At 41.1% G+C, this 25,491-nt stretch overlaps 1 protein-coding gene across 6 annotated transcripts in view; it reads right to left on the reverse strand.

Annotated features, from left to right (window-relative positions):
- The window catches only part of scn3b (sodium channel, voltage-gated, type III, beta), a 55,132-nt gene that overhangs the window by 11,050 nt on the left and 18,591 nt on the right, over nucleotides 1–25,491 (reverse strand). For 2 of the 6 annotated variants that reach the window (XM_061828343.1, XM_061828342.1), the window contains one exon: nucleotides 22,040–24,091. In XM_061828343.1, coding sequence (XP_061684327.1) covers nucleotides 24,085–24,091 — 7 coding nt within the window. In that variant the 3' untranslated portion in view covers nucleotides 22,040–24,084. Of the gene's footprint in view, nucleotides 1–22,037; nucleotides 24,092–25,491 lie in introns of those variants that run through there. The other 4 variants (XR_009796197.1, XR_009796196.1, XR_009796198.1 and 1 more) reach the window with 4 other exon arrangements.

Raw genomic sequence — 25,491 nt, forward strand, 5'->3', positions numbered from 1 at the left:
CAACCTAAAGGCAAAGACACTTTTGTGCTGGATAATACTGAGAAGACACTTGATGTGGCAATTTTATGACCTAGGCATTCATTACTATGAAATTAAAGCATTTGAACGGGAAGCTGCAAGGCAAAGATAGGACTGCTGCTGATAAGTGCTCTAAATGCATTAAAACTCAGATGAACATTTGATCTGTGCCGTTACAGAGGGAAAAAAGTGCTGTACCTTCCCTAAGATAGTGTCGAAAGACAATATTTGTGCATCTGAGACTTTTGAGAAAGTTGCAGAAAATTATTCTCTAGTCATAAACAGACTTGGGCAAGAGTTTGAGTTTGTTTGAGAAAAGATTTTGTGGCCTTTGTCAGGTTGAGCCTTGTGTCTCGTTGATTTCCAACCCTTTGAGAAATGCACAATGTTCAGCTTTGATGCTGGAAAGGTGGAAATTGAAATTGTGACAATGCAAAATGATCTGAACTTGAAAGTCTGTCAAGCTACATCAAACCTTCAATGTTTTGTTGACACAGAAAAGTACAGTGGTCTAAGTACAACAGCAGCTCTGAAGGTTGACAGCTTCTTTGGATCAACCTGCATTGGAATCTACTGTGTCTTCCATCAACTTCATCAAAACAAAGTACAGAACATGTCTCGCTGAAGGACACCTACAAGACTGACTCAAAGTTCTGGCTTCAATGACACCCAAGATTACAACACAAAATACCAGCCTTGCCACTAAAAGACAAAGAAAGAGATAGAGATAGATCTCAGCGGCAACATGGCAGTGCCGGGATCAAATAACATTCCAAAAATGCTCATGATAATAATTTTGCAAAAATGGTGTGAAACCTAATTCATCATTCTATACATCCATCCATCAATTTTAGGAGATACTTATCCTCACAAGGGTCGCAGGAGCACTGGAGCCATGCCAGTCATCCCTGGGCAGGAGGACATGTTTTTTGGAATGTGGGAGGAATTATTTCCACATTATTGACATATTTGTAAAAAAAAAGTTTGCAAAAAAACACCATCCAATGACCGAGTGTACAAGACATTTTTTGTAATCATCTATACAAAACTAAGTACAGGTTGATGTCAGTTGATCACGCAACATAATATTAACATACAAAATACTACAAAAAGAAAATCTGTTTCATATTTCATGGTAATGATACCTGATTGCATCCTAATGAGGACAAGTGGTATAGAAAATTGATTTGTGCCTGTAAATGAATGAAACACAAGCACTGCTGCCTTTTGGAACAGATGTCATTTTATGCAGCATATGGTTTTGAACTTCAATTATTTTTCATCTTAAGCAACAGTTTATTTTTCATTTCCCCTGTGTCACATTTCAATTGACTTTGAAAAGTAAAAGGAAGAAAAAAATGGCATCCATTAGATATGTCCCCACGTGGCAAATCCTGAATCATATGCAGTCTTGATTGGAGTAATACCTGCATTTTCATTCATATGCTAATGTGATTTTGAGACTGGTGCAAGTAAATCAAGCAGCGCCTTGGGTCTTGATTGGGCTTTTGCCCGAGTTGTGGGGGGGGGAGTTGCCAAAGTTATGTTTTTGCCTCAAGGATGAGAAGATGAGGTGTGCGGATTCAAAGAGCTACAAAAGGAGAAATAGGGACGATAAGACAGACCTTGAATAAAGAAGAGTTGATTTGGGAGTCCAGTGGGATCCATGAATAGTACCAAAAGACCACAACGACTACAAAAGAGGAAGTCTGCTGTCAAAAAAAAAAGCCTCAGGGAAAAGCGTTAACTTTAAATCGGGTCCTTTATTTGGACCTTTGCTCAGTTCCAAACAAACAGCACGCTTGACGCTCCACTGGGATGTATGATACCAAACTGCATTGTGGCCCCAAACCATGTTTTGTTATGTAAACAAACTTCACAGTGTGCATCCAGGGCTTTTAAAATATTCAGTTTGTGTGCGTGTACTCCAGGCCACCAGTGGATCATCTGTGGCTTTGGCTGCCCTCCTCCCCGTCATCCTGTGAACGTCTCACATAACTGTCACGTGTTGGAGTCATTGTGATATTCTGTGAGTGTTGCGCATGTGGTGAAAAAAAAAATGATTGGCGAGCTGTCCCCACTGAAGGTGCTGCTCACCGCCACATTGTGGAACCTTCACAATCAATTAATGTCTTACCTCGTGGCCAAGAGGTGAGGAGGAGCATCTCTGTGGGCTTCAAGGGCACATGGTGCACATAATATGTGGACTGGAGCGAGCAAGGTTTTTAAACATTTAATATCTCTGCCGTCAGTCGTCAGCCGAGCATTTTTAAGGGAACCCAATGTGATGACCCCAGGAAATGATCCTAGTAGTATATTCTTGAGCCAAAAAAAAAAAAAAACAAGCAACATATCCACACATATCTACGGAATTAGTTCATACGTCATTAGTTAAGCAAATCCAGACAGGGTTGGCCAAATATGGTCTGTTCTATGTTGCAATTAAAATCTGACATTCTCGGATTGATCAAATCAATGAAATGAAAAAAAAAAATCCATTACTTGGATATAAGTCTGTGTTTTACTCGTAGTGCTTCAGTTCCTTCTGGGAAATGCTCAGAATTTATTCCTTCACTTGTGACTGGAGCAGTTCTTCGGACTCCCACCTCATTTTCTAGTCGGACTTTTCTGCTCCAATGGGCCAAATAGATATAAAAGTATATCTATTTTTTTTATTTAGGTGTTTCATACGGAGGACGGACTAGGACCCCCACTTCATCTGCCCCAGCCTGGGGTCCCTGCCAAAATAAACTCTATGGATTTTCCAACATCAGCAAGCAGGAGCCTAACCCAGGTAAGTGCAGTCTGGAGCAAACACTTGTTGTAAATTTTGCCACCCGGTCCTTGTTAGAAAACAAAAAATTCGGCAAAGTTACTGAAATACCGAAGGGATGGATATGCTTTGGAGAAAAGTCTATTTTATGTTCATTCTGAAAATACACTAGAAATCTGAATTTCTCTAATGTTTTCATGAGTAGTTCAATTCAGAAAAATATAACTATATTGAAATAATGACATAATGAAAAATAATTATAGTCACACAACCTTTAGGTTTTCTACTTTGATTGTTGTGAGCATGGCCTGATCACTGCCGTTACGGGCGTGGCTGGGCCACTGCTCTGGGTGGTGCCACCTTTGACAGCGATCACAACTGTGTTGCATTCGGGACAATAATTGAGAATGTACTTAGGTGGTAAATGTGTCATCGGCATTTGCCAGATCGTTGCGTTGTGTGACTGTGTGTGGACACTGCTTTGTAGCGCGTGAGTACGCAAGCGTTTTGTAGTGCTTCCCACAGTTCCAGCGTCTCCGAGCCAACAAATCCTAGTCTTGTTTTTGTTCACGTTCTCAAGTTTTGCCTCATCGTCGTCGGACCTCGTTTCATGCTTTTGGACCTCGCCTCCAGTTTGTGCGCCTTTGCCTTCTCAGACTGCTAACTGTGTATGACCTTGATTTGGAATTAAATCACTCTGAACATTATGCCTTTGCCTGGAAGTCCTGCATTTGGGTCCCCCTGCCCATGCCGGTGGTTTATGACATTGATAGATTTTTTTAAAAGTATATATAAAGCACTTTTCCTGTTTGACAAAATTGCAAAAATGAAAGAATCGTGAAAAATTTTCATTTGATTTTACCCCGATCCTGAGAATTATCATTGTAAAGTAACAAAGGCCAAATTGTGGCTACATAGGAGCTCTTGCTTTGGGACTCATGTAAGCATGTGTATCTAATGATGTGTCCTGAGGCATTATGGTGGAAGAAAAGAAATATGAATTGAGCTGAACAGCAATAGATATAAATGACAATGTGTGCAAGGAAAAAGAAAAGAAATATGAAGACAGCAATGGAAAAATACCAATTTACTGTAACACTCATGTATGGCCATTGATTGAGTGTCTGTAGGTGTCTGTTATAATATAATAACTGCTTGTTAGTGCTTCTCGGTGGTGAAATGCACCGATTCCAACTAAATCTTTCTGAAAAGTGGAAGTGCAGGCAAACTTTTAAAGCTTAATTCTATTACAATGAATGTGGCAAAGGTGGAGTTGACTATGACTCGTGTGTATGTCATGTTTAAAATGTTGCACAGGCCGAGAGTTGTTTCAGTAAAGCCCAACAAAGTTGAATTTTCACAAACATGAACTGGCCGCATAAGCAAATGTCATTGACGGGATTTTAATGGGAAACTGCGTTTTCTGAACAACATCCTTCTATGATGAAGATGTACAGTAAATACATAGTGGGGAGAACTACTGCATTTTGAAATAAAATGTATATCTTTTGTTTCTGCACTTTCATCATGCATCATATTAAAGGTTCACTACAGAATAGTTTTTCCGGCAAAGTAATTTCTGTTTAAAAAAAATGTCTTTTGGACTTGATTAAATGTGTCTTTTGTCTCATCTAATCTTAAAAAGGATGTAATAATTACAGGGTGGGGGGGGTATCCCATTATTGTGTCACCGACAAAATGTAATTAAAAACAAAAAAAATAAAAAAAAATCGAGCAAGGCCAAAAGCTGGGACAGGTAAAAGTTTGCATAGATAGATAGATAGATAGATAGATAGATAGATAGATAGATAGATAGATAGATAGATAGATAGATAGATAGATAGATAGATAGATAGATAGATAGATAGATAGATAGATAGATAGATAGATAGATAGATAGATAGATAGATAGATAGATCAATGAAATGGTTGTTAGCCAATCATAGGGAAAAAATAGATATTTACTGCTATCAAAGAAATTTGATCTGCACTCAACTTAATGTTGTGCGTGTTATGGGAATGTGGGAGAAACCCAATTCATCACCCAGCAGAGGCAAAAGGACAACTTGGAAAACTCAACACGGGAAGAGCAGAAGGACCGAGCCAGCAATCGACGATAAAGCAGAAGTGATATTCAAATCAATACAATAGTGGAAAATACGGGCTCAGAAATACCGGGATAATGCATCATCTTGCCTCCTACACATAAGAGTACAATATGTGTTCTGGCATTTAGAATACAATAATTTCCCATGAATCACCCAGCTTTGGAGAACGTCAGCCAAAATGAAGAGAACAATGATAAAAATGAGGCTGTTGCAGAATGCCAAACAGACATTTGTTGCCTGGCGACCACGAGAGATAAGCATCACCTTAGCCCCTCACCCTTGAAGTCATTCCTCCCGACTCAGTGCACCCGGTCGCTCTGTCGGGTTGTGCGCCCTCTCGCTAACCCCTCTCTCGATTCTGCAGCCCTGTTTGCGATCAGGCAGCTCCATTAAGAACATGGTGAAATGCTCCTTTATTTCCTCTTTGCTAATGTAACGCATCCTTTAAGCACTTATGTATAAATCCTCACATTTATCTTTGTCCTCTTGATTTTTTTGCTGGTGGGTGAAGTTATTATTTATTATAATCCAGCTATAGATCATTTTTCAATTTGAGACTTGTTTGTTTTTTCCCCCATGGTTTTAAGTTATATCGCAAGGTACAGACGAAGCTTATCCTCACAGGGGTCACAGGAGTGAAGAAGCCTATGCCATCTAACATTGGGTGAAAGGCTGACGACACCCTGAACTGGTCGGCAGTCAGTAACATGGGCAGGGCACAAACCAACACCATCACTGAGCGGGACCCAATCGCACGCTGCTCGCACCAAAGTGAGGTGTGTGTACATTCGGTGACTCCCACCATCAGGTTTGAAGGTCAAAAATGTTTCAGAGGCAATGCAATAATGACATTGACATATGCTTTGTATCTGAAACTGCTTAAAGAGTAGAAGGTACGCTATATGAGCCTTCCTTTCTTTTTACGGAGGCATTGGGACCCCCTTGCTATGATCTTGAGGGTGCAATGTATATCACTAGTTCATTTATGTTCCTCTTTGGGGAGTGACTGAAACAATGAGAAAGCATTGACACAATGGACAAATGACAGTAGATTTCCTCCATTGATTGCTGTTTACGCCTTTAAGAAACATGTGGAGAATGCACTCAATTTGCTCTACGTCAAATGATACCAAACGAGATTTTTAGATGAATGTATCACTTTGCCAAAGTAATAGTTTTCTGGCATTTGCTATATATAGTAAATTGTCCCTATGTGGAGCGTTTTAATATTATACCAGCGATCCACTCAGGTTTTTTTTATTTTTTATTTATTTATTTATTGTATTCCATGTCCTTGTCTACTCTGCAGTAACGGTGTACTGTTTTGCTTCCAAAGGCATTTCCTGAGTCAAGGCCCACTCTTCTATGCAATCAGGATGTTTTCCTTCCTTTCAGTGCTGCACAATATAGCGAACATGATTCAGTTCAAGTGAGATCAAATTCTCTTGGTTAAATGATTTTTACAGTGCAGTGCAGCTCAAATTCAATGGTTGAAGTAAATTTGATCTGCGCTGCCGAGTCCTGCAACACAGTGGCCTGTTACTGGGAATGTAGTGCTTGATTCGACAGGCTGTGGTCATAAATGAGGTCTTTGGCGTTGGATACCACCCTGACATCTGAATCATCCATCCATCCATTTTCTGAGCCGCTTATCCTCACATAGGTCGCGGGATTGCTGGAGCCTATCCCACCTGTCATGGGGCCGGAGGCGGGGTACACCCTGAACTGGTTGCCAGCCACTCACAGGGCACATGGAGACAGACAACAGTCGTACTCTCAATCACATCAAAGGAGAATTTAGAGTCCGCAATTAATACATGTTTTGGGGATGTGGGTGGAAACCAAAGTGCCCAGAGAAAACCCACGCAGGCATGGGGAGAACGTGCAAACTCCACACAGGCGGGGCCAGGATTTGAACCCGAGTCCTCAGAACTGTGAGGGCAACGATCTAACCAGATGCCCCACTGTATCGTCAATACTTTTTCATGTTTAACAATCATCAAACAGCGCCTAATCAAAATCCTTATTATTCATTCAGTTGTCAATACACACCTACATTCATTTTCCGCCACACTGGCCTATGACTACTACAACGTATAACAATAATAATAACAATGGCATCATGCTGGATGCCTGGTTAGTACATCTGCTAGACAGTTCTGAGGACAGGTGTTCCAATCCCGGCCCCACCTGTGTGGGGTTTGCATGTTTTCCTCTGTGCCTGCATGGGTTTTCTTCAGGTACTCCAGTTTCCTCCCACATTCCAAAAACATGCTTGGAAGATTGATTGAAAACTCTAAATTGCCCATAGGTGTGAATATGAATGTTTGTTGGTTTCCATGTGCCCTGTTATTTGCTGGCGACCAGTTCAGGGTGTACCCCACCTCCTGTCCGCAGATAGCTGGCGTAGGCTCCAGAAGGCCCACAACCCCTGTGACCCATAAGTAGAACAGAAAATGGATGTATAATGATATGAAAAAAGAAGAAATATTTCAGTATTTGGGCAGCATGGTGGAACAGCTTGTAAAGCGTTGGCTTCACAGTTCTGAGGTCCGGGGTTCAATCCCGGACCCGCCTGTGTGGAGTTTGCATGTTCTCCCCAAGCTTGCGTGGGTTTCCTCCGGGCACACAGGTTTCCGCCCACGTTCCAAAAACATGCAACATTAATTGGACACTCTAAATTGCCCCTGAGTGTGATCGTGAGTGCGGCTGTTTGTCTCTATGTGCCCTTCGATTTGCTGGCAACCAATTCAGGGTGTACCCTGCTGGGAAAGGATACAGTACTCCCCACGACCCTCGTGAGGATAAGCGACAAAGAAAAAAAATGAATAGATGGATGGATATTTTCGTATTTAATATAGAAATACAGTACAATCAATGGCAATTATCACGACATGCATCTTGTACTCCCATGTTAAAAGCGTTTTTTTGTCTATAGGGCTTTGACCCCATCTGAGGAAAATCAAGTCAGCTGGCAGCCATGCAAAAGAAAAGATTATACATGCTGTTGTTTTTGCTATTGATCCAGTGTGTTCACTACGTACCACTCCGAATCATCAGTTAAGTCCCGCACGGCCGTCTCATTCATCTCTGTCAGATAAGCTTCAAGCCTTAATCAAAACAAGGAGGCCTGTGGTTTTATGTATGCAAATATTACAAACAACACAAACAGTAATTGGGTATCTCGAAAAATTAAAGGCTTGAAATTGTGCTTGAAGCTCGTCCTGGCGGTGTTCGCTTTGGTTTAATTGATCCCAGATGATTTTTTTTTTCACTGAGGGCATTTTGGCTTCTTGATAGATTTAAATTTTGAAATTAGGTTTTACCTTACTGATGTACTTCTCGACTCTCCACGCAGTGATGAGAAAGTTGAAGTTTTAATTACTTGACATTTAAAGCTCTTTTTGAGACACAGTACTGTGAACATCTGTGGTTACCGTAATGACTATCTAGTCTTTGAAGGTCAAACTCAGTCTGTTCCAGGATGCTCGTTGATCGGGGTGGGAATTCAGACACAGAGATGACGATTCCATTATTGATACTGCTTATCGATGCAATTTTCTTATTGATTGTCATTGGCTGAGGAAATGAAGCAATACAAATGGGTTTGTTAGGTTGAACTCGTGAATATTTTTCACTCTTCACTGAAGCTACATCATATGCAGTATGTACTCATAATCTGTAATCTGTTTTGGGTGGGTGTGGGGGGTGGGGGGAGCAAAGTAAGATGGAAGTGTATAGCTCTGCCATTAGATTTTGGTGTGAATCTTTTCAGCTTCAAAATTTTAACATATTTAGCTCCAAATTCAACATTCACCCTCAAATGTTCAATATATTATGTTGCAAATTCAACATAGTGTATGTTTCAATATTTGATATAATTTGTCAAATAGCAGGCCACTCGTGAACAAAAAAAAAAAAAAACATTGCACATACATTTATAGCTACAAATAAATTTTGACTCTTCAATTAAACAACTGAGAATGTTTGGGAGAAACTGGAGTCCCCAGAGAAAACAAACACAAGCACAGATTGAACACACAAAGCCCACACAGGGGAGGCTGGATTTGAACACAAGGCCTCAGAGCTGTGAGGCGGATCCACTAAGCAATTGCGTACTCTGCCATCTCCTTAAAATCCAAATAGCATACTTGAAATGTATGGCTAACTGAAGGAAAGTGTTTTATTCTGTATGAAATAAATCTAATAAAACTAATGCTATCAGAATACGTTGCCTATGACTGAAAATATGTGTGGGGGGGGAGAAGTCATCTGACGCCAACATTATACCTCTAATGGCCATTTCACAGCACCTCTTTGATAAGGTCAATTACAGTCGATATTTGTGCTCTATATATGATGGTAGATCTTCTGGAGCATCTAAAATGACACGTTTTCTTTTTATATTTAAGTGGGTGAATATGCCTCTTACCTTCAGTTATTTAGCAGGCTACTCCTTTGTTCATAGATGATGTAAGTGTAATGATTTTGGGGGGAAAGGACTGTTAGGCTGATGTCACTAATAAAAAAACTAAAATAATCTATTTGCACCATTATCTAATCTCATAAAATTTGAATACATCTTTCATGCACTGCCTCTCAAAAACAGTTTACCGGGTATTTAATTCTCTGCTGTATATCTGCTCCTATGTATTATTTGTCACAATGACAGCTGTGAAAAAAGGTCATTAAAATAATAATGCTAGTGATGGACTAACCGAGTTCAGGCTTAAATACACCTCTAATTATGGGATTGCATTAGGGTCCCCAAATGCCAAAATGGATTATAGACTCAGTGCCGCTTTGGCTCCTAAACGATAGCGGTGAAGCTTTTCCAGATATGTCTTTCAACTTCTTTCCCTTTCTCCTCCGCACAACGTTGGAGTCCGCTAGACAGTTATTAGAAATCCAGAGGGCGCCTCCACCACCGCCATCACTCTCATTGATGTTTCATAGTCACCCTCCGCTTTCCACAGGAAACCCCACAGCAATTGGTATGATAAATGTTCCTGTAATCAACAGGCTCTTTGTTCATGGACAAAAAAAAAAAAAAAAAAAAAAAAATGAGAGAAAGTGTGCGAGGCTCAGCTGAATCCAGCCATTGCGATGTAATGTTGCGCATCGTGTCACTTTTTGTGTGCAGGGCGTCAGGTGTGGTTTAGCACTTGCCTGGCAGCCAGGTGTTCATTTTACTAACAATAGAGCGAGCGCGTCATTGCGCGTGTGCGCGGCGCCGGCGTCACCCTCTCGACGCCAACGAGAGCGCAGTCTGACTTGTAAATGGTCTTTTTATTTAAGGCATGCTCTTTGTCTCGCTAATCAAAGATGCCTTTTGTCTGAAACGCGAGAGAGCTGGGATTAGAAAGGTAGGAGATGCGGATGGAGGAGGGGGCCGGGGTTACGGTCCCCGGTTGAAGAGGTCCGCTTTGATACAGTTGTGATTAGCAGCTTCGTTTATGGATACAACTTCATCTATAATTATAAAACATAAAATGGTGGGCGTAAAAAACAAGATCGTTACAGGAGGGCGCCAATATGTGGCTGAACATGATCTAAGACCAACAGAAGCCAGTAAAGCTTCAGAGGTCAAACACAATCACTATTTTCCCTTTGGCCAAATGGAGATCGGAATCATCTGTGTGCGGGTCAAACTGTCGCCATCATAAAACGTGTTATCTATAATGAGTGTAAAAAAAAAAAAAAAAAAAAAAGAAGAAGCCACTGTATCTAGTATACTGTATAATGTCAAAAATAGAGACGGGGTGGTCGGTGGGCAATCATTAGGGACTCACCCAATAAAATCGACAGAATCAATATTTAGCTCGAACATGACAAAATAAAAGATACATCACATTTACAAGCAATGCTCATTATCAAAGTCCTTTTACAGGGACTATAAATATATTTTCAACTTGACACACAAAGAGTGTGCTATTAGCAACTGCCCCAAATTTGAATGATTAAAGATTGGAAATCACCATTTACTGCATGTAAAATGAAAAAGAAAACTATTTTTGCTCACAAGCCAAAGCATAATGTCTACCAGAAAATGGCTTGTATCTTGAAAACTCACATCTCGGGGCACCGATGTATACAGTAATCCCTCATTTTTCACGGTTAATTGGGACCAGAACCACCCGGGGAAAGTGAAAAACCATGAAGTCGCAGATGACACCACGGTCATCGGCATCATCAAAGACAGCGACGAGTCAGCGTATTGACAGGAAGTAGTGAGACTGGAGCTTTAGCGTGGTCAACACAACCTGGAGTTGAACACTCTAAAGACTGTGGAGATGGTTATGGACTTCAGGAGGCATCCTTCACCACATCTGCCCCTGCCAACTGTCCAACTGTCTTGTGTCAACCGTCAAGACCTTCAAGTTCTTGGCAATTACAGTCTCAGAGGACCTGAAGTGGGAGACGAACATCAACTCCATCCTCAAAATAGCCCAGCAAAGGAAGTATTTCTTGCAGCTTCGGAGGAAGCACAGCCTGTCACAAGAGCTGCTGAGACAGTTCTACACAGCGGTTATCCAATCAGGACTGTGTACCTCCATCACAGTCTGGTTTGGGGCCGCCATAAAAAAGGACAAACTCATACTGCAACGGAAAATTAAAACCGCTGAATGGAAAGTCGGGACCACGCTACCCACTATCGAGGACTTGCACGCAAGGCGAACTAGGTCCAGAGTAGGTAGGATCATTTCGGACCCTCCACATCCTGGCCACCACCTTTTCCAGCTCCTTCATTCGGGAACATGCTACAAAGTATCTGTTTTTTCCCTCTGGCAATTAAGTCATTAAATTCTTGATCAGCGACCCTACTATTTTTCTGCCTTGTGCCATATGAGGACACCCTCACATCCTGCTGGTCCAACCAGCATTAGTAATATATATATTTGTTTAATTTGTAATTTTTTTTAATGGCTTGGCCATTAAAGGTGATTCTGATTCAGATTGTGATGTGGGTACCAGAATGCTTGAAATATGCAAACAGTACAGTATAATTTGCATACTTGAGACAAAAATTACAACTGTACAAGTGTCTAGTTAAATCTCTAATAAAACCTGATGCTGAACAATAACATTTTTATTACGTTACGTATGTAATTAAGATTCCTCACTCGGAGAATCTTCTGCTAGAGGTGCTGATGGTGTACTGAGGTTTTTATCTTTCAGAAAAACATGGTGATGGGGAGTTGTTGTGTTTTTCCTGCTGCTTCAAAACTCCCCTATACAAGGACACAATCCCGTCAACACAGTTGCTAAACTCAACAGCTCATACCATATTGTCGTCAATGTCTTGTGCAAATTCGCCCTCCACTTATAGACGAGCAGCATAGTTGTCGCCGGAGGAAGCTTCACCATACAGAGGCATGCTTCTGAGGCAGTTACACTTTTGAAATTTTCAAGCCATTCTTTGCTTGTCCTCGAGGGAATCACTCGCTCCATGCAGCACAAGTGCTGGCTTGAGGTTCGTCAGCACTTTTTTCAGCTTCTTCATCATCGTCCCCGGATCTGCAATCCGCTATCCACAAAGCTAATGCAGCTTCCATTCAAACAATCCCGTTATTTCGCGGAGTCGCCACACATTTCGCTTCCTTATTAAAAGTTATTGAAGTTGTTTTACGGCTTTAATGTAGCACGCTGTGGATTCAATCACGCCATGATGGCGCGCCACAAAAACGTAAATTCAGTCATCTTAGATCGTATCCAAAAGTTTTACTTTTTCGCTGATCATCATCTTCCTCTTGGGCGCTTCAGAGGAAGCTTTCACATTAGCACAGCGCTTCTGTGGCATTGTGAGCACAAGAGGTTATCATGCAGTCAAGAGCATACAAAATGGAGGAAAGGAAAGACAAATGAAAGGGTGGAACGGAAGTTGCTGGGTGGGGCTTCGATGATGCGGAGCCAATCAGCTCACAAGATAAATCCACACATACTCTCATTGGTGGATGTCACCCCAGGGACCAATTATGCAACTTGTATAAATGCGTCTTCCTGCGGGAATGCCAATGCCGACATGGTTGTATTTTTCCAAGGGGGAGGGGGTGGGGTTTGAAAAAATGCAAAGCACTGAAGCCGTAAAAAGAGAAGCGTGAAGTAGCGAGGGAACTCTGTATTATGTAAAAACAGGTGTGCATATGGCCAAAGTGTAAGCAGATGATATAAATCCAGACTCTTGTAGAGGTTGCAATGACTGTATTTTTGCGACCATAAGGGGCACTGCATTAAAAGGCATGGTGTCAGTTGCGGGTGCAATTTCAGCATTTAACATATATAAGGTGCACGGTATTATTGGGCGCAGGCAGGGTGGTGCTCACGAGACAGTGAGGCACAATTATACCTTTATTTTTGTGAGCAGATCAACCACATCACGATACAAAATAATAGAATATAGAACCAAACAACCAAACGCACCGTTAACGTTGTTAAATACTTCAATAAAGTATGACCAAACTCAGTTTTGCTCCGAGTGCAAAGCAATGTTGTTTAAAGGGCCACTGACAGCAGCCCAAAGTGCATTTTAAAATAGCTATTGTTATGAAAACTACATAATAATGTAATAATGTAATGTATAATAATATTATTCACTTCAATGTCTATGCAAAAAATAAAGAGTGGAGAGCGTGTCATTAATGTGCAAAGTTGTGGAAGTCTCTCTCGACATCCCATTGGTGGCCATATTGGCTGAAAGATTATTTGCAGATGTCACACTGGAAAAGTTGCCGCAGAAAACACGTAGTGGCACCTGCTATGGGAGGAGAACAAGAGCGATTTTCAGATTTTTCCGATGACCCTTCTCACACAGAAGCTCTTTACAAAGATGAGAACATCACACAATCGAGTGAAGTGACCGGGGCAATATTGCCCTATCATTTCGAGCCATATTTATATGATCTGCGGATTACTTCTAACTAACAAGAGACACCCTGACACTATGTTTGACAGTATGTAGCATACTCAGGAGGACTCATGCTGGGCTAAGTAACTACTTCAGAGTTGCCCAGACACTGGTGGTCGGTGGGGAGGGGGGGGGGGCAACCCACCTCCCCGCCCTATCCGCCTCCAGCGACGGCGAATGACGCTGGGCGCACCGGCGATAAAAATGCCGGCCCGCGCACCGAGACATTTAGCACCCCTAACTTACGTACTTTATTAAGTTATTATGACACAGATCTTTTGCTATGTTCTGAGAGAAGGATTACGTCCCCCCGAGCTATTGTTTTTTAATAGCTCTATACACACCTACCTGTAATTTAGAACCCACAAAGCTCTCGTCCTTTGCACTTTTTTCACGACGAACCAGGTCTTTTGTAAATGGATGACAAGTGACTCCATCCTCCCGAGTGTACGAGCAATATCCAGCAATACAACGAGCCGGGATTTTGGCTAACACGCAGAAAAAACAGCTAATCTGTCGCAGGTACAATAGATGTAAGTACGCGGTTCCCCGCACAGCTGCTGTGATTAGGAGGCGCACACCTGCGCCTCATCGGCAGTGTTACCCCGGTGTATACATAGAACCCAGTGGATGGTCTGGCTTTGCCAGATCGTCGCAACTCATGCCCCGTTCCTGCACTCCCGTACTCTTGATCGTCAACCCTGGTGTACCAACCTCCACCTGTCCTCCGACCGACCCTGTAAACTTGACATCTTTGATACTCCTGCCTTCTCTGATCGATCTTCCGTGTACCGACCCCTGCCTGCCCGCGGACCTGCTCTCCGCGCCCGAGGTCCTGTTTATCGCTGCCCCACTTGACTGTCTGCCTGATCCCCGACTTTGGACCGAATAAACACTTTTCCCGAACTACCTTTGCGTCTCCGGAGTCCTGCATTTGGGTCCTCCCTCTGTACCACTGGGTCATGACATTCACCTCATTACACTCCTTGAGGCAAATAACACCAGTAATGATAACAACTTTTACAGTGGTTGCTTTTTAATCGCGTGCAATCATTGCATACATTGTGGCATTACAAAGGTCCCGCGGAGGTGCTTTGGAATTTAAACAGGGGTCTGTGGGGAAAAATAACAACAACATCTCTTTCATAGGTGAACTTAGTTTGACCTTTTTCTCAACTTTTTAACGTGCAACTGTTCAAATGTTTCACTACTTTTTGCGCCACCTGCAAATTCTCAAGTGTTTGATCCACGAATCGACCAATACACTTCAGAGGACGTCCACATGTATGCCTTTCTATAACTCTTTCAGTCCTTCTGTATCTGAGAACTTTTAGGCCGGTTCATAAATTGTACCAACCGTCTTGGATTCATCATTCAAAATGTTAACAGCACGTCAAGGAAAACTGTTTGAATACTAATTCCAGTTGAACCATTGAAATGCACTGGAAGATCTTTGTTCTCTGTCAGTGACCACAAACATTCCCTTTTTAAGCAGGCTAACTGATCCGTGTACTGTACATAATTAATGAGGTCCCGCTTGGAAAAGCAGCTCAACTGGAGTTTCATGAGACACAATTATGAGGTTCAATATGCGACACCTTTGTAAAATATCATCATGCTGTTTAATGTACGTTGTTGCACCACTGAGGAGGCCTATGACAGAATTGTGCCTTCAAACGTCACCACTGCTTTAGATCTATATTTTCTCTTGGAGGGAGGTTTTTACAACAGTAACTATTGAAAAAGTTTTAGCCCTCAACCAAAGAATTCTACACAAAAAAAGTGCTGAAGAGGTGAAATAAACACCATAGAAAATTGGATTTGGGAGTGTGAGAAGTTGTCGAGATTCAAGATGACACCTCACACACAAACAAAATGTTTCATACTTCATACTGAAATAAGATCCTATAATACACTGAAATGCGCTCATATAGTGAAATACAGTAATTACATACACAAATACATACATACATTTTAGTAGTCATAGATAGATAGATAGATAGATAGATAGATAGAGATAGATAGATAGATAGATAGATAGATAGATAGATAGACAGATAGATAGATAGATAGATAGATAGATAGATAGATAGATAGATAGATAGATAGATAGATAGATAGATAGATAGATAGATAGATAGATAGATAGATAGATAGACAGATAGATAGATAGATAGATAGATGTAAAGAAAATTTTGAAGAATATGTGTGGAAACATTTTAGTTGTGTATATGAGTGGGAAAAAAGTCAGTATTGCACATGGGTGCATTTCAGATATGTGTGAGCAGAAAAAAAATGTATGAGACCGTTTCAGTAGTGTGAGAAGGTATTTCAGGCATCTATGAGTGGTGCAATGGCATGAATAAGAGCAACAACCAAAAAAACATTAAGTAATGTGGTTGTGAGAGCGTTTTAGTTGTGTTTGTGGGCGAGAAAAAAACAATAAGTGAGCAAGAGAGCAGTTTTTGAGTGAAAGATTTTAATGGGTGACCGCATTTAAGTAGTGTGTGTTTCATTAATTTCTATACAGTGAAGAAAATAAGTATTTGAACACCCTGCTATATTGCAAGTTATCCCACTCAGAAATCATGGAGGGGTCTGAAATTTTCATCGTTGGTGCATGTCCACTCTGAGAGAGATAATCTATAAAGAAAAATCCAGAAATCACAATGTATGATTGTTTAACAATTTATTTGTATGATACATGTGCAAATAAGTATTTGAACACCTGTCTATCAGATAGAATTTTGACCCTCAAGAACCTGTTTGTCCGCCTTTAAAAGTCCAGCTCCACTCCATGTATTATCCCAAATCAGATGTACCTGTGTGAGGTCATTAGCTGCACAAAGACACCTGTCCACCCCATACAGTGGAGTCATGGGAGAAAGTTTTGTGGTCAGATGAGACCAAAATTGAACTTTTTGGTCATAATTCCACTAACCGTGTTTGGAGGAAGACGAATGATGAGTTCCATCCCAAGAACACCATCCCGACTGTGAAGCAATGGGGCAGTAGCATCGTGCTTTGGGGGTGTTTTTCTGCACATGGGACAGGACGACTGCACTGTATTAAGGAGAGGATGACCGCGGCCATCTATTGTGAGATTTTGGGCAACAACCTCATTCCCTCAGTCAGACCATTGAAGATGGGTCGCGGCTGCGTCTTTCAACACGACAAAGACCCAAAGCACACAGCCAGGAAAACCAAGGAGTGGCTCCGTAAGAAGCATATCAAGGTTCTGGCGTGGCCTAGCCAGTCTCAAAACCTAAACCCAATGGAAAATCTTTGGAGGGAGCTGAAACTCCGGGTTTATATATGTATAAATATGCATATACATGCAAGATTTTTTTAGTAGTGTGTGGAAGTGTTGCAGTAGTGTGTGAGCATTTCAATAAAACGTGCGAGTGTGAGTGTTTAAGTAGTATGCATTAGTGTGTGTGTGCGTCTGTGTGTGTGTGTGTGCGTGTGAGAGAGGTGATCCTTAATGATGTCCCTGACGGTCCCTGAAATGGGAATGAGCGTGCACAAAAGTCCAAAGCGCAGTGCATCATTATGCTGATGGCCACTGCGCTTTGATGTCCTGCATGCACTTAAACTTGAATTCGGGTGACATTTGTGGCTGAGAAAAGTGAGAAAGATTACGTCTCCTGTCACGTTCTGTGAAAGGCAGATCCAAATTGGCAGAGTAATATCCTTTTAGAAATGTCAATATTTCAGCAAGTTCCCTCTAAAGTTTTAATTTCATGTTTGAACGTGATGTGTGTCGAAATGATAATTTTCCCACAAAAAAGTGGCACTCGGAATAAAGGATTTAAATTAAGTGTATTTTTATTAATACTTCTGCAATTCACAACTACATGAATAACTCCGAGTCTGTTGAGAGAAATCAAGGGCAAAGTGAGAAAGTGAAAACAATGCACAGCAAGTATTGTTCCAATAATACTGGGATATGATGAAAAAAATGTTCGACTAGATCTACTGTCTAATGAGACAACTCCAAATCTCACTGCAATATCATTTAATGAGACAGTCTTTGCAACATGACTATGTTTCTAAATCTAGTCTTCAATGTGTAAATGAAGTGCATTCCACTGAGTGTTTTTTTTTTAAACTCCAAAATGGCTGGTAGGTGTGAATGTGTGTGCAAATGGTTGTTTTGTTTATATGTGTTCTGTGATTGGCTGGCAACGAGTTCAGGCTGTACCCAGCCTCCTGCCCGAAGATCGATGGAATAAGATCCAGCACTCCTGCGACCCTTGTGTGGATAAGTGGCTCAGAAAATGGATAGATAAATGGCAAAATATCATTTGAAATGATAAATGATATGGAAAAGGTTAAAGTGAATGGAGGTATCTTAAATTTGGATTTGAAGAGGACAGAGTAGTGTTTTGGAGGTCATGTGATGAACGCATCGGAGGTAATTTTATTGATAGCCTTGAATGTACAGATTGTAGTGGAAATTGCAGTGGAAAGTGGAGATTTTTTTCAGGGCTATAATGTTATGTTGAGTAGAGGAAGTCCTTGCGTAAGGGTGTGACAGAGTTCTGGAAAGGCTGTATGTTGTTTTTGTCATGACTTGGGGTGACCAAATGGGAGAGAGTTGCAGTAAACCAGGTAGAAAGTGACGAGGCCATGATCGAAAACAGCACCAGCGCCGGATGACGGATGGACAAAAGTGCAAGTGAAAGTACTGTATTCATTTTTGTGTGCTTAGAAGGAGAGTGCGCTGTCAAGGCTGACGGTTAACCTGAGGGGAGGGTGGTTATCTATTGAAATTGAAAATGTGTTGAAAACTAACATGAACTTTGTACCTATGAGAGGGATTTTGTTTTATCACTGTAGAGTAATAGAACATTGGATCGGAACCAGTGCTTGAGTTAAAAGAAGCAGTCAGTAAGTGAGAGAGAAAGGAAGAAGACTGGCTAGTGGGTTTGGTGGAGTGGTAGACCTGGGTGTCATCCATTTAACAGTGAAACTGTAACTAACCCTTGCCACGACGTAGGATGTAGGTGATAAGGTGCCAAAGACAGTGCCGTGGGGGACACCAGAAGAAATCTGGGACAGGCAGGATTGGAATGATTTCATTTGAAAACACTGTTTGTGGCCGAACAGGTAAGAAATGAAGCACTGGTGATGTGTGTTGCTAATGGTAATGTGGAAGAGTCTGTTCAGGAAGATATTACCATATGAATTTGAAGTAAATATTAATTCAGGGTGCTAGTTTCCTTACTAAGAAAAGTAATTACAATTTTATGTCGCTTTCTTGGGGAGGCTGGAGCAGATTAATGACATTTCCATTCATTTAAATTGGGTAAAATGATTTGAGTTGGGAGCATGTAACAGAAATCGTATCTCAAGGGACCTTCTCAATGTATAACTTCATATGAATCTGTCGCAAAGCAAAGTCTCTGTCGCTGATACATATACAGCGATGCAGTTTGCGAATGGGGTGATTGATCAGTGCCAAAAGACTGTACCTTCTCTATTATCTGTCGTTTCTCATGCCATGTTCTTATGGTGCAATAAAAAAAAATATGGTAGAGTACTTTGTATGGGGATCCTCAAGACCCACTACAGATTTACAGTCGCAGCATGCCAGGGCAAATGTGTGATGCTCGCTCGCTTTCTGTACGGCAAAGAGTCACCAAATGTAATTTATTCAAAATACTGCTGTCGTTTAGTGTGCAGCGGGCCTTAAAAAACATAATAATGATGATTCATACTAAACATAAGGAACAGATGTCGAGTACGTTCAATATAGCAAAATTAAAATCAATAAAAAAAATAAATTGCCCGAAAAATAAAGTATTTGTCAGTGAGTGCCAGAAAAATGTCTTACTCTTTTTCTGAAACATGGGCAGAATGAAAAAGTGAAGCATGTGTGTACATTGAAAGTTACCTGTATGTAATGGTAAACAATTTTCATAAAATACGCACAAAAATCTCTTTTATAGATGTTATTTGGTCTAAATTAAAATAAAGAAATATTTTCCACCCAAGTATGGTCTGGTCAGTGATTTGACACCTGGAGAAAGAAGTGGTTAATAGGTTGCATCCCATTGAGAAGAAGCAAATCAAAGCATCATAATGACACGCTTTTCTTTTTATCAATACGTCTATCATAACACCTTAATGCTACAAGAGATAGAGCTTCGGCTCCGGGAAAGTGACTATCGATCCGCAATCAATGAGGCGTGTCTGGCGGCGTGCAACATTCCACATCATCACAGCTCGGGCATCCTGCGCCGAGTGTTCCTTATCAAGCCAGCTCCCGAAGAGCCGGGCCACGATAAATCGATCGCGGCAAGCATGAGTGAAATGAGTGTACAATCATTAACAGCGTGATGACTAAAAATACAAAAAAAAGGACCTTTTTGATGACATGTTTAGGAGTTTGTTGTCACATTACACTAGAGGGAGACATAGACCCTTCATGGATGGACATGTGTCGCATAGAGATATGATTTCGATACTGCTGAATTGAAAGTGCTTTAAGGGATTTTCATGGCTTCTATTGCTCCAGACACACACAACATGTTGCCTGATTAAAAACTCCCTACGTTAAAAAAAAAAAAAAAAAAAAAAAGCAAGGTCCAAATGAAGGCATTTCTAGTCATGACCTGTCTGAGTGGTTGATGTTACGCGTCTTCAAATGTTTGCCAGGAGCAGGAGGCCGTCTGCTTTAATTGAATTGTATTTTGGTACATATGTGGGCCACATTACTGGGTTGTGTCCTCGGGGAGATAAACGCTAACATGAGTGCGAAGCAGCATGTTTGCAGGAAAGGACAGACGGCCACTCCCAATAAAATCTGTTAAATGCTTTATGGGACGTGTTGCGCAATCAACAACCAATACATATGAACCTGATGGACAGCTATCTGTCTACTGGTATAGAATATCTGACATTGGGAGTTTTGGAGGAGATCCATTCCTCCGGCAATCTTGAAAAAACTTCTTTAAAAGTGCCCTACATTTTTATTATGCTCGTGACAGTGGTCTACTTTTGCGTGATCATATTTTGGCCGGTAGATTCCACCTTGATACAGCCGTATGCAAGTCGCCATAACAACAGCCGCTGCAGTGTCCATCAATGCTCTTGGTTGCAGGCTTCTGGAACGAGCACCCCGTATCATGTCATCATGTCTTTACACCATTTTATCCTCGCTGCGCTTTCCCTTAAATTCACAATTCTGCCAGCATTTGCTCCTGCGGAACACTTTGATAAGGATTATGAATCATTCTTTCTTAAGTTGAGCGCTTTAGTGAAGGATTATTGTGTAGTGCTGTGCAGTCGTCCCCTTAAATCCAACAGACTTCCAATGCATCAAAAGGGCCATAAAGCGTTGTTTTATAGATGTTCCAATGTACATCTCTTTTAAAAGTCGACAGTTTTTGCAACGGAACATCCGCTATACAATGCAGTGTCTTGTACCTCCAGGAGTGTTCTCCTTTGTTGTGCCGAGCTAAAAAAAAATATTTTCTTACCCAGTTTGTCATGGCTTCTTCCATTTCCCCCCAAAAAAACGTTTGTCATGTTTGCTAAAACTATAATGCTGACCCGAGAATTATACATGATTAAGATGATCTGTGAAAAAACAAAATCAAACTGTTTCTATCTTGTGTCTCTAATTTGATTTGCAAAGAAATCACAGCGCCAGAGGAAACACAACCACTGAGAGGCAGAAGGCGTGACTGACGACACATTCAAGGGGAGATCCTCAGGCCTTCCCTGACCTGGTGCCTTGAGTTTTAGGAGCGCTGCTGAAACTATGGCGGAATATCCACCAATGGAAAATTAAAAACATAAATTGTACCCCTCATTACCCATCACGTGTTTACACTGTAGGACTCGAACACTGAAGCATGAAAAAGAAGCAATTGGACAGAAACTGAGACAAAACAAGGCCGCAGCTGAGAGGATTCAGAAGCAATGTGGGATTCGGAACATTTCTGCTCAACCAAGTAAGTTTATCTTCTTGTTTGCAGTTTTAATTGATGCACATTCCAAAAAGGTTCAACTGTAATCTATGGGGGAAAGATTTGTTTCAAAATAATTGACATGAACATGTCCACGATTTACATGTGTATTTTAATTAATGCTATATGTGCGTTTATGGATCAGCGAGCCATGGATTTATTTTCGAGTCAGAGGTAATGCAGTTTTCATGATATTTCACGCACACACAGATAATTTGAGAATATTCACACATGCGAAGGCCCGGCCCTCCATTCGCTAGGTGGCAGTGATGCAAATATATTAGTGTAAATCATTTTGAGTTAAATCCCTCCCCACACTAATCTGACTTCCCCACGTCGGCAAAGAAAAAATGAGATCCTGCAGCATCCGTAGTTTCAAATTTTGAGATCGTTTCAGAGGAGCACTGACAAAAGATGTGGAATTTAATAGAATTTACTCAAAGATTTGCAGAGCAGGAGCAGTGTCACGTGACACAAAAGGCAAAAATATGTACAAAATATTACAGAGCAACGAAAAGAAAAAACATGTACTGCATGGAGAAAACCAGCAGCAAATATCTAAGCAGTACGTTTAAAGACGCTCCTGCTAAAGGCTCCGTCACACCATGACGTTCTGGTCAACGTCCTCTGAACATTTCACTTATCCTATTTTTCAGCATTCTCAAATGCGGATGACACATCTGGCGTGTGATTAACGTGTGTCTAACGCACGAAAACGTGAAACAGCGACCAAATAAGATACCCCTAAAAACCATTAGCGTGTGCAAACGCGTCATTGGGGCGCGACGAGCGATTTGTCAACGTAAGACGATCGTGGTGAGCGTGTGACCAATGGGTGAAGAACGACAGAAAAGCGTTTTGCTGGCGTGGAATTTTTACAGTGGAACCGGCACTAAAACGTTGGAAATTTCATAGTAGTCACTTCAGTTGTTGTCGTGAGTTAGAAAAGTGAGGATCATGTCGCCGAGAAGAAAAAAAGTTAGGGCAAGGACTTCAGCAACTAGCGCTGCTAGTAAGAAAGCTAAGCCTCTTTCATCACGAGCAATGTGTTTGGAGGAAAAACAACAACAGGAGGAAGAGCACGTCCGCGAAGTCACCCACCATGTAGCAGCCCCTGGGTACCCTAAACACCTTGCAAACCCCAGTGAGGACGGTCCGACAAAGAGACAAAAGAACAAGAGAAAGGATTGCAGGGTCCTGGACCGGGCTGTTGAGGATAGTCTGGTGGAGTTTTTCCGTGAAAACGAACTGCTGCTTTCTGGATCTTCCATAGGAGGTGCTCTCTACTGTAGTTTAATATTAAATGGACCTTGCTTACAAAGCATCGGTTTATATACCCATATGCATGGACGTTCGGGAAACAAACGAATGACGCTCAATGTACTCCAAACGACGTTCGTTTGATTTTAGATACACGCTGTGTGCGCTACGGGTTTGTTCAGTGGTCGTTGACAGGTCCCCAGTGAGTCGTTCACTGCAAAGCAAACAATTAAGTAACAACCAAGTAAAGCTAGAGTTACGACTGACTAACGATAGGCAAACGCGTGCAACGCTCGGCGAACTTAGTAAAAGGTTCCACGGACGTTCTTGAACGTTCTGCAGCATTTAAAATTAAACGTTGATGAACACTGGTCTCGGTGAGAAGATTTTTTCCGGACCGGGGTTCTCCGCCGATTCCCAGCGATCATTGACGTTCACTAGCGTTCAAACAACGCTCTTCTGGAGCTATCCCGGCGACCATGGGCGACTACCAACGTTTACTCAAACGCTATAGAACGCTGACCAGAACGTCATGGTGTGAAGGGGCCATAAGTATTGATGAACAATTTATAGAGACTAGGAGGATTATTAAAAACAGCAACAGAAATACAGCCGGAGGAAGATAATAATCATATATCCTAGATATTGCTGCAATGCATGTCATAATAAAAAAAAAAAGCAGTGTAGGTTTTTTTACAAAGGTATTAGCCATTACCAATGTAATCAGACTCTCTGTACGTCTTATAAAACACTGTAAAAGAGAAAAAAAACAACAACAAGAAATACCTGAAAAACTACAGCGCTGAGTAGCTTCATCGTCTCTATTTAGAAAGGGTCCACATCACAGAGGCACTACATGGTACGAAGAAGAAAGAGGCTTAACATTTGAATTTGGGAATTTGAACCACCGTTACTACTGAGGGCACTTGAGCTGAGGACAGGAAGGTAATAAACTGACATTTTTGGGTTCTTCATAGGAAAACGGCAGCACACGAGTTTGTTGGGTTGGGTTGCTTGATCTTTATCGTCCATCGTGGCTCTTTAATATCTGGAAAAAAAAACAACATATTTCTGTTGTCAATAAAGAACTCGGTTGCAACAGATCATCAACATATGAACGTGGACAGCAAATCAGTGCATAATTTCGTCGCTATTTAATTTCGTTAATGCACTTGCTGGACACGATTATTCACAGTGACATCCAACTTTGACATTTAACACTTCATTGACATGCAAATTGTTGTGTTTCCCATTTTTTGTGTGTGCATCATCACTTATCTCATTGAATGCAATTTAGTGTGTTATTACAACTCATGTTTATTTTGGTTGATGTATTCTTTTCACAAAAGTGGATGTAAAATATATTTAAAAGAATGGGTACAACTTTCTGCCAGCTTTTTTTCATATAAACAAATGAGACCAAGATAAATCATTTTCAAAATGTCATTTTAGCAACATGAAAAACTCGAAAGACATGAGACTAGTAGGTAGAGAACTGCAACACATTGATTTGTACAATATGTTTATTACTGTAATTATGCAAATTTGCCATCGTCACCATTTGAGGAATGGCCTTCAAAACTATGCACTTCTGGAATGATGCAGACGTTAGAATATCAGTAAAGAGTCCCTTTTTGCCACGAGGAATGTGACTAATAAGTACGTAACCTTTGTCGAATTGCTAGGAATTTAATTTTACATTTTTTAAGCCAATGTGAAAATGGCCTAATCAGTATTTTTTTTTTTTTTGCCTCAGTTTAAAAATAAATTGAAGCTTCTGATTTGGAAATAATGAGAAAATGGAGGCTATTGTTGATGCAAAGGTCATTTTGTCTTTACCACAGAAACCTAAGCAACAGAGACCAACTGCTATGCAGTACTATACAATTTGTTCATATAACCTGCTTCTACGATCCATCCATCCATTTTCTATAGTGTTCATCATGTTCAGGATGACCATACAAGGTGGTGACTATCCCAGAGGTGGGGGGCATCTCATCTTGGTTACCGGCCAACTGCAATGTGATCGTGAATGGTACCGTCATGAGTCTGTGATCACGCCTGGTCTCTTCGGAATTTTTGTTTTTTTCCCAGTTGCTGTCATGGTTGAGCAGCACGAGCACACCTGGCCCACACTGCATGCTGTACTGCTGTCTACCCACCGGAATCACCTTGTGCTTCTGTTTCCTCGTACATTGTGTACTCCTTTTAGTTTCTCGTCCCTTTTCTCGGTCATCTCTCAGTAGTTTCTTGTCCGTCTCTCTCTCTTTTTGTTTCTTCATCTTATGCATTTATTTTATGTAATTCCTTTTTTTTGCTTGCCAGTTCTTGAGTATATTAGATCACATTCTCTGTCTTTACTTTTGATCTTTTTCTTGATGTCACCGTCGGATTTAGTATTTTTCCCTCGTGTTACTTATTCAGTTCCCTGAAAAATGCGATCCGTCT

Source organism: Syngnathoides biaculeatus, chromosome 8 (genome assembly GCF_019802595.1).
Source record: "Syngnathoides biaculeatus isolate LvHL_M chromosome 8, ASM1980259v1, whole genome shotgun sequence".
Lineage (NCBI taxonomy): Eukaryota > Metazoa > Chordata > Actinopteri > Syngnathiformes > Syngnathidae > Syngnathoides > Syngnathoides biaculeatus.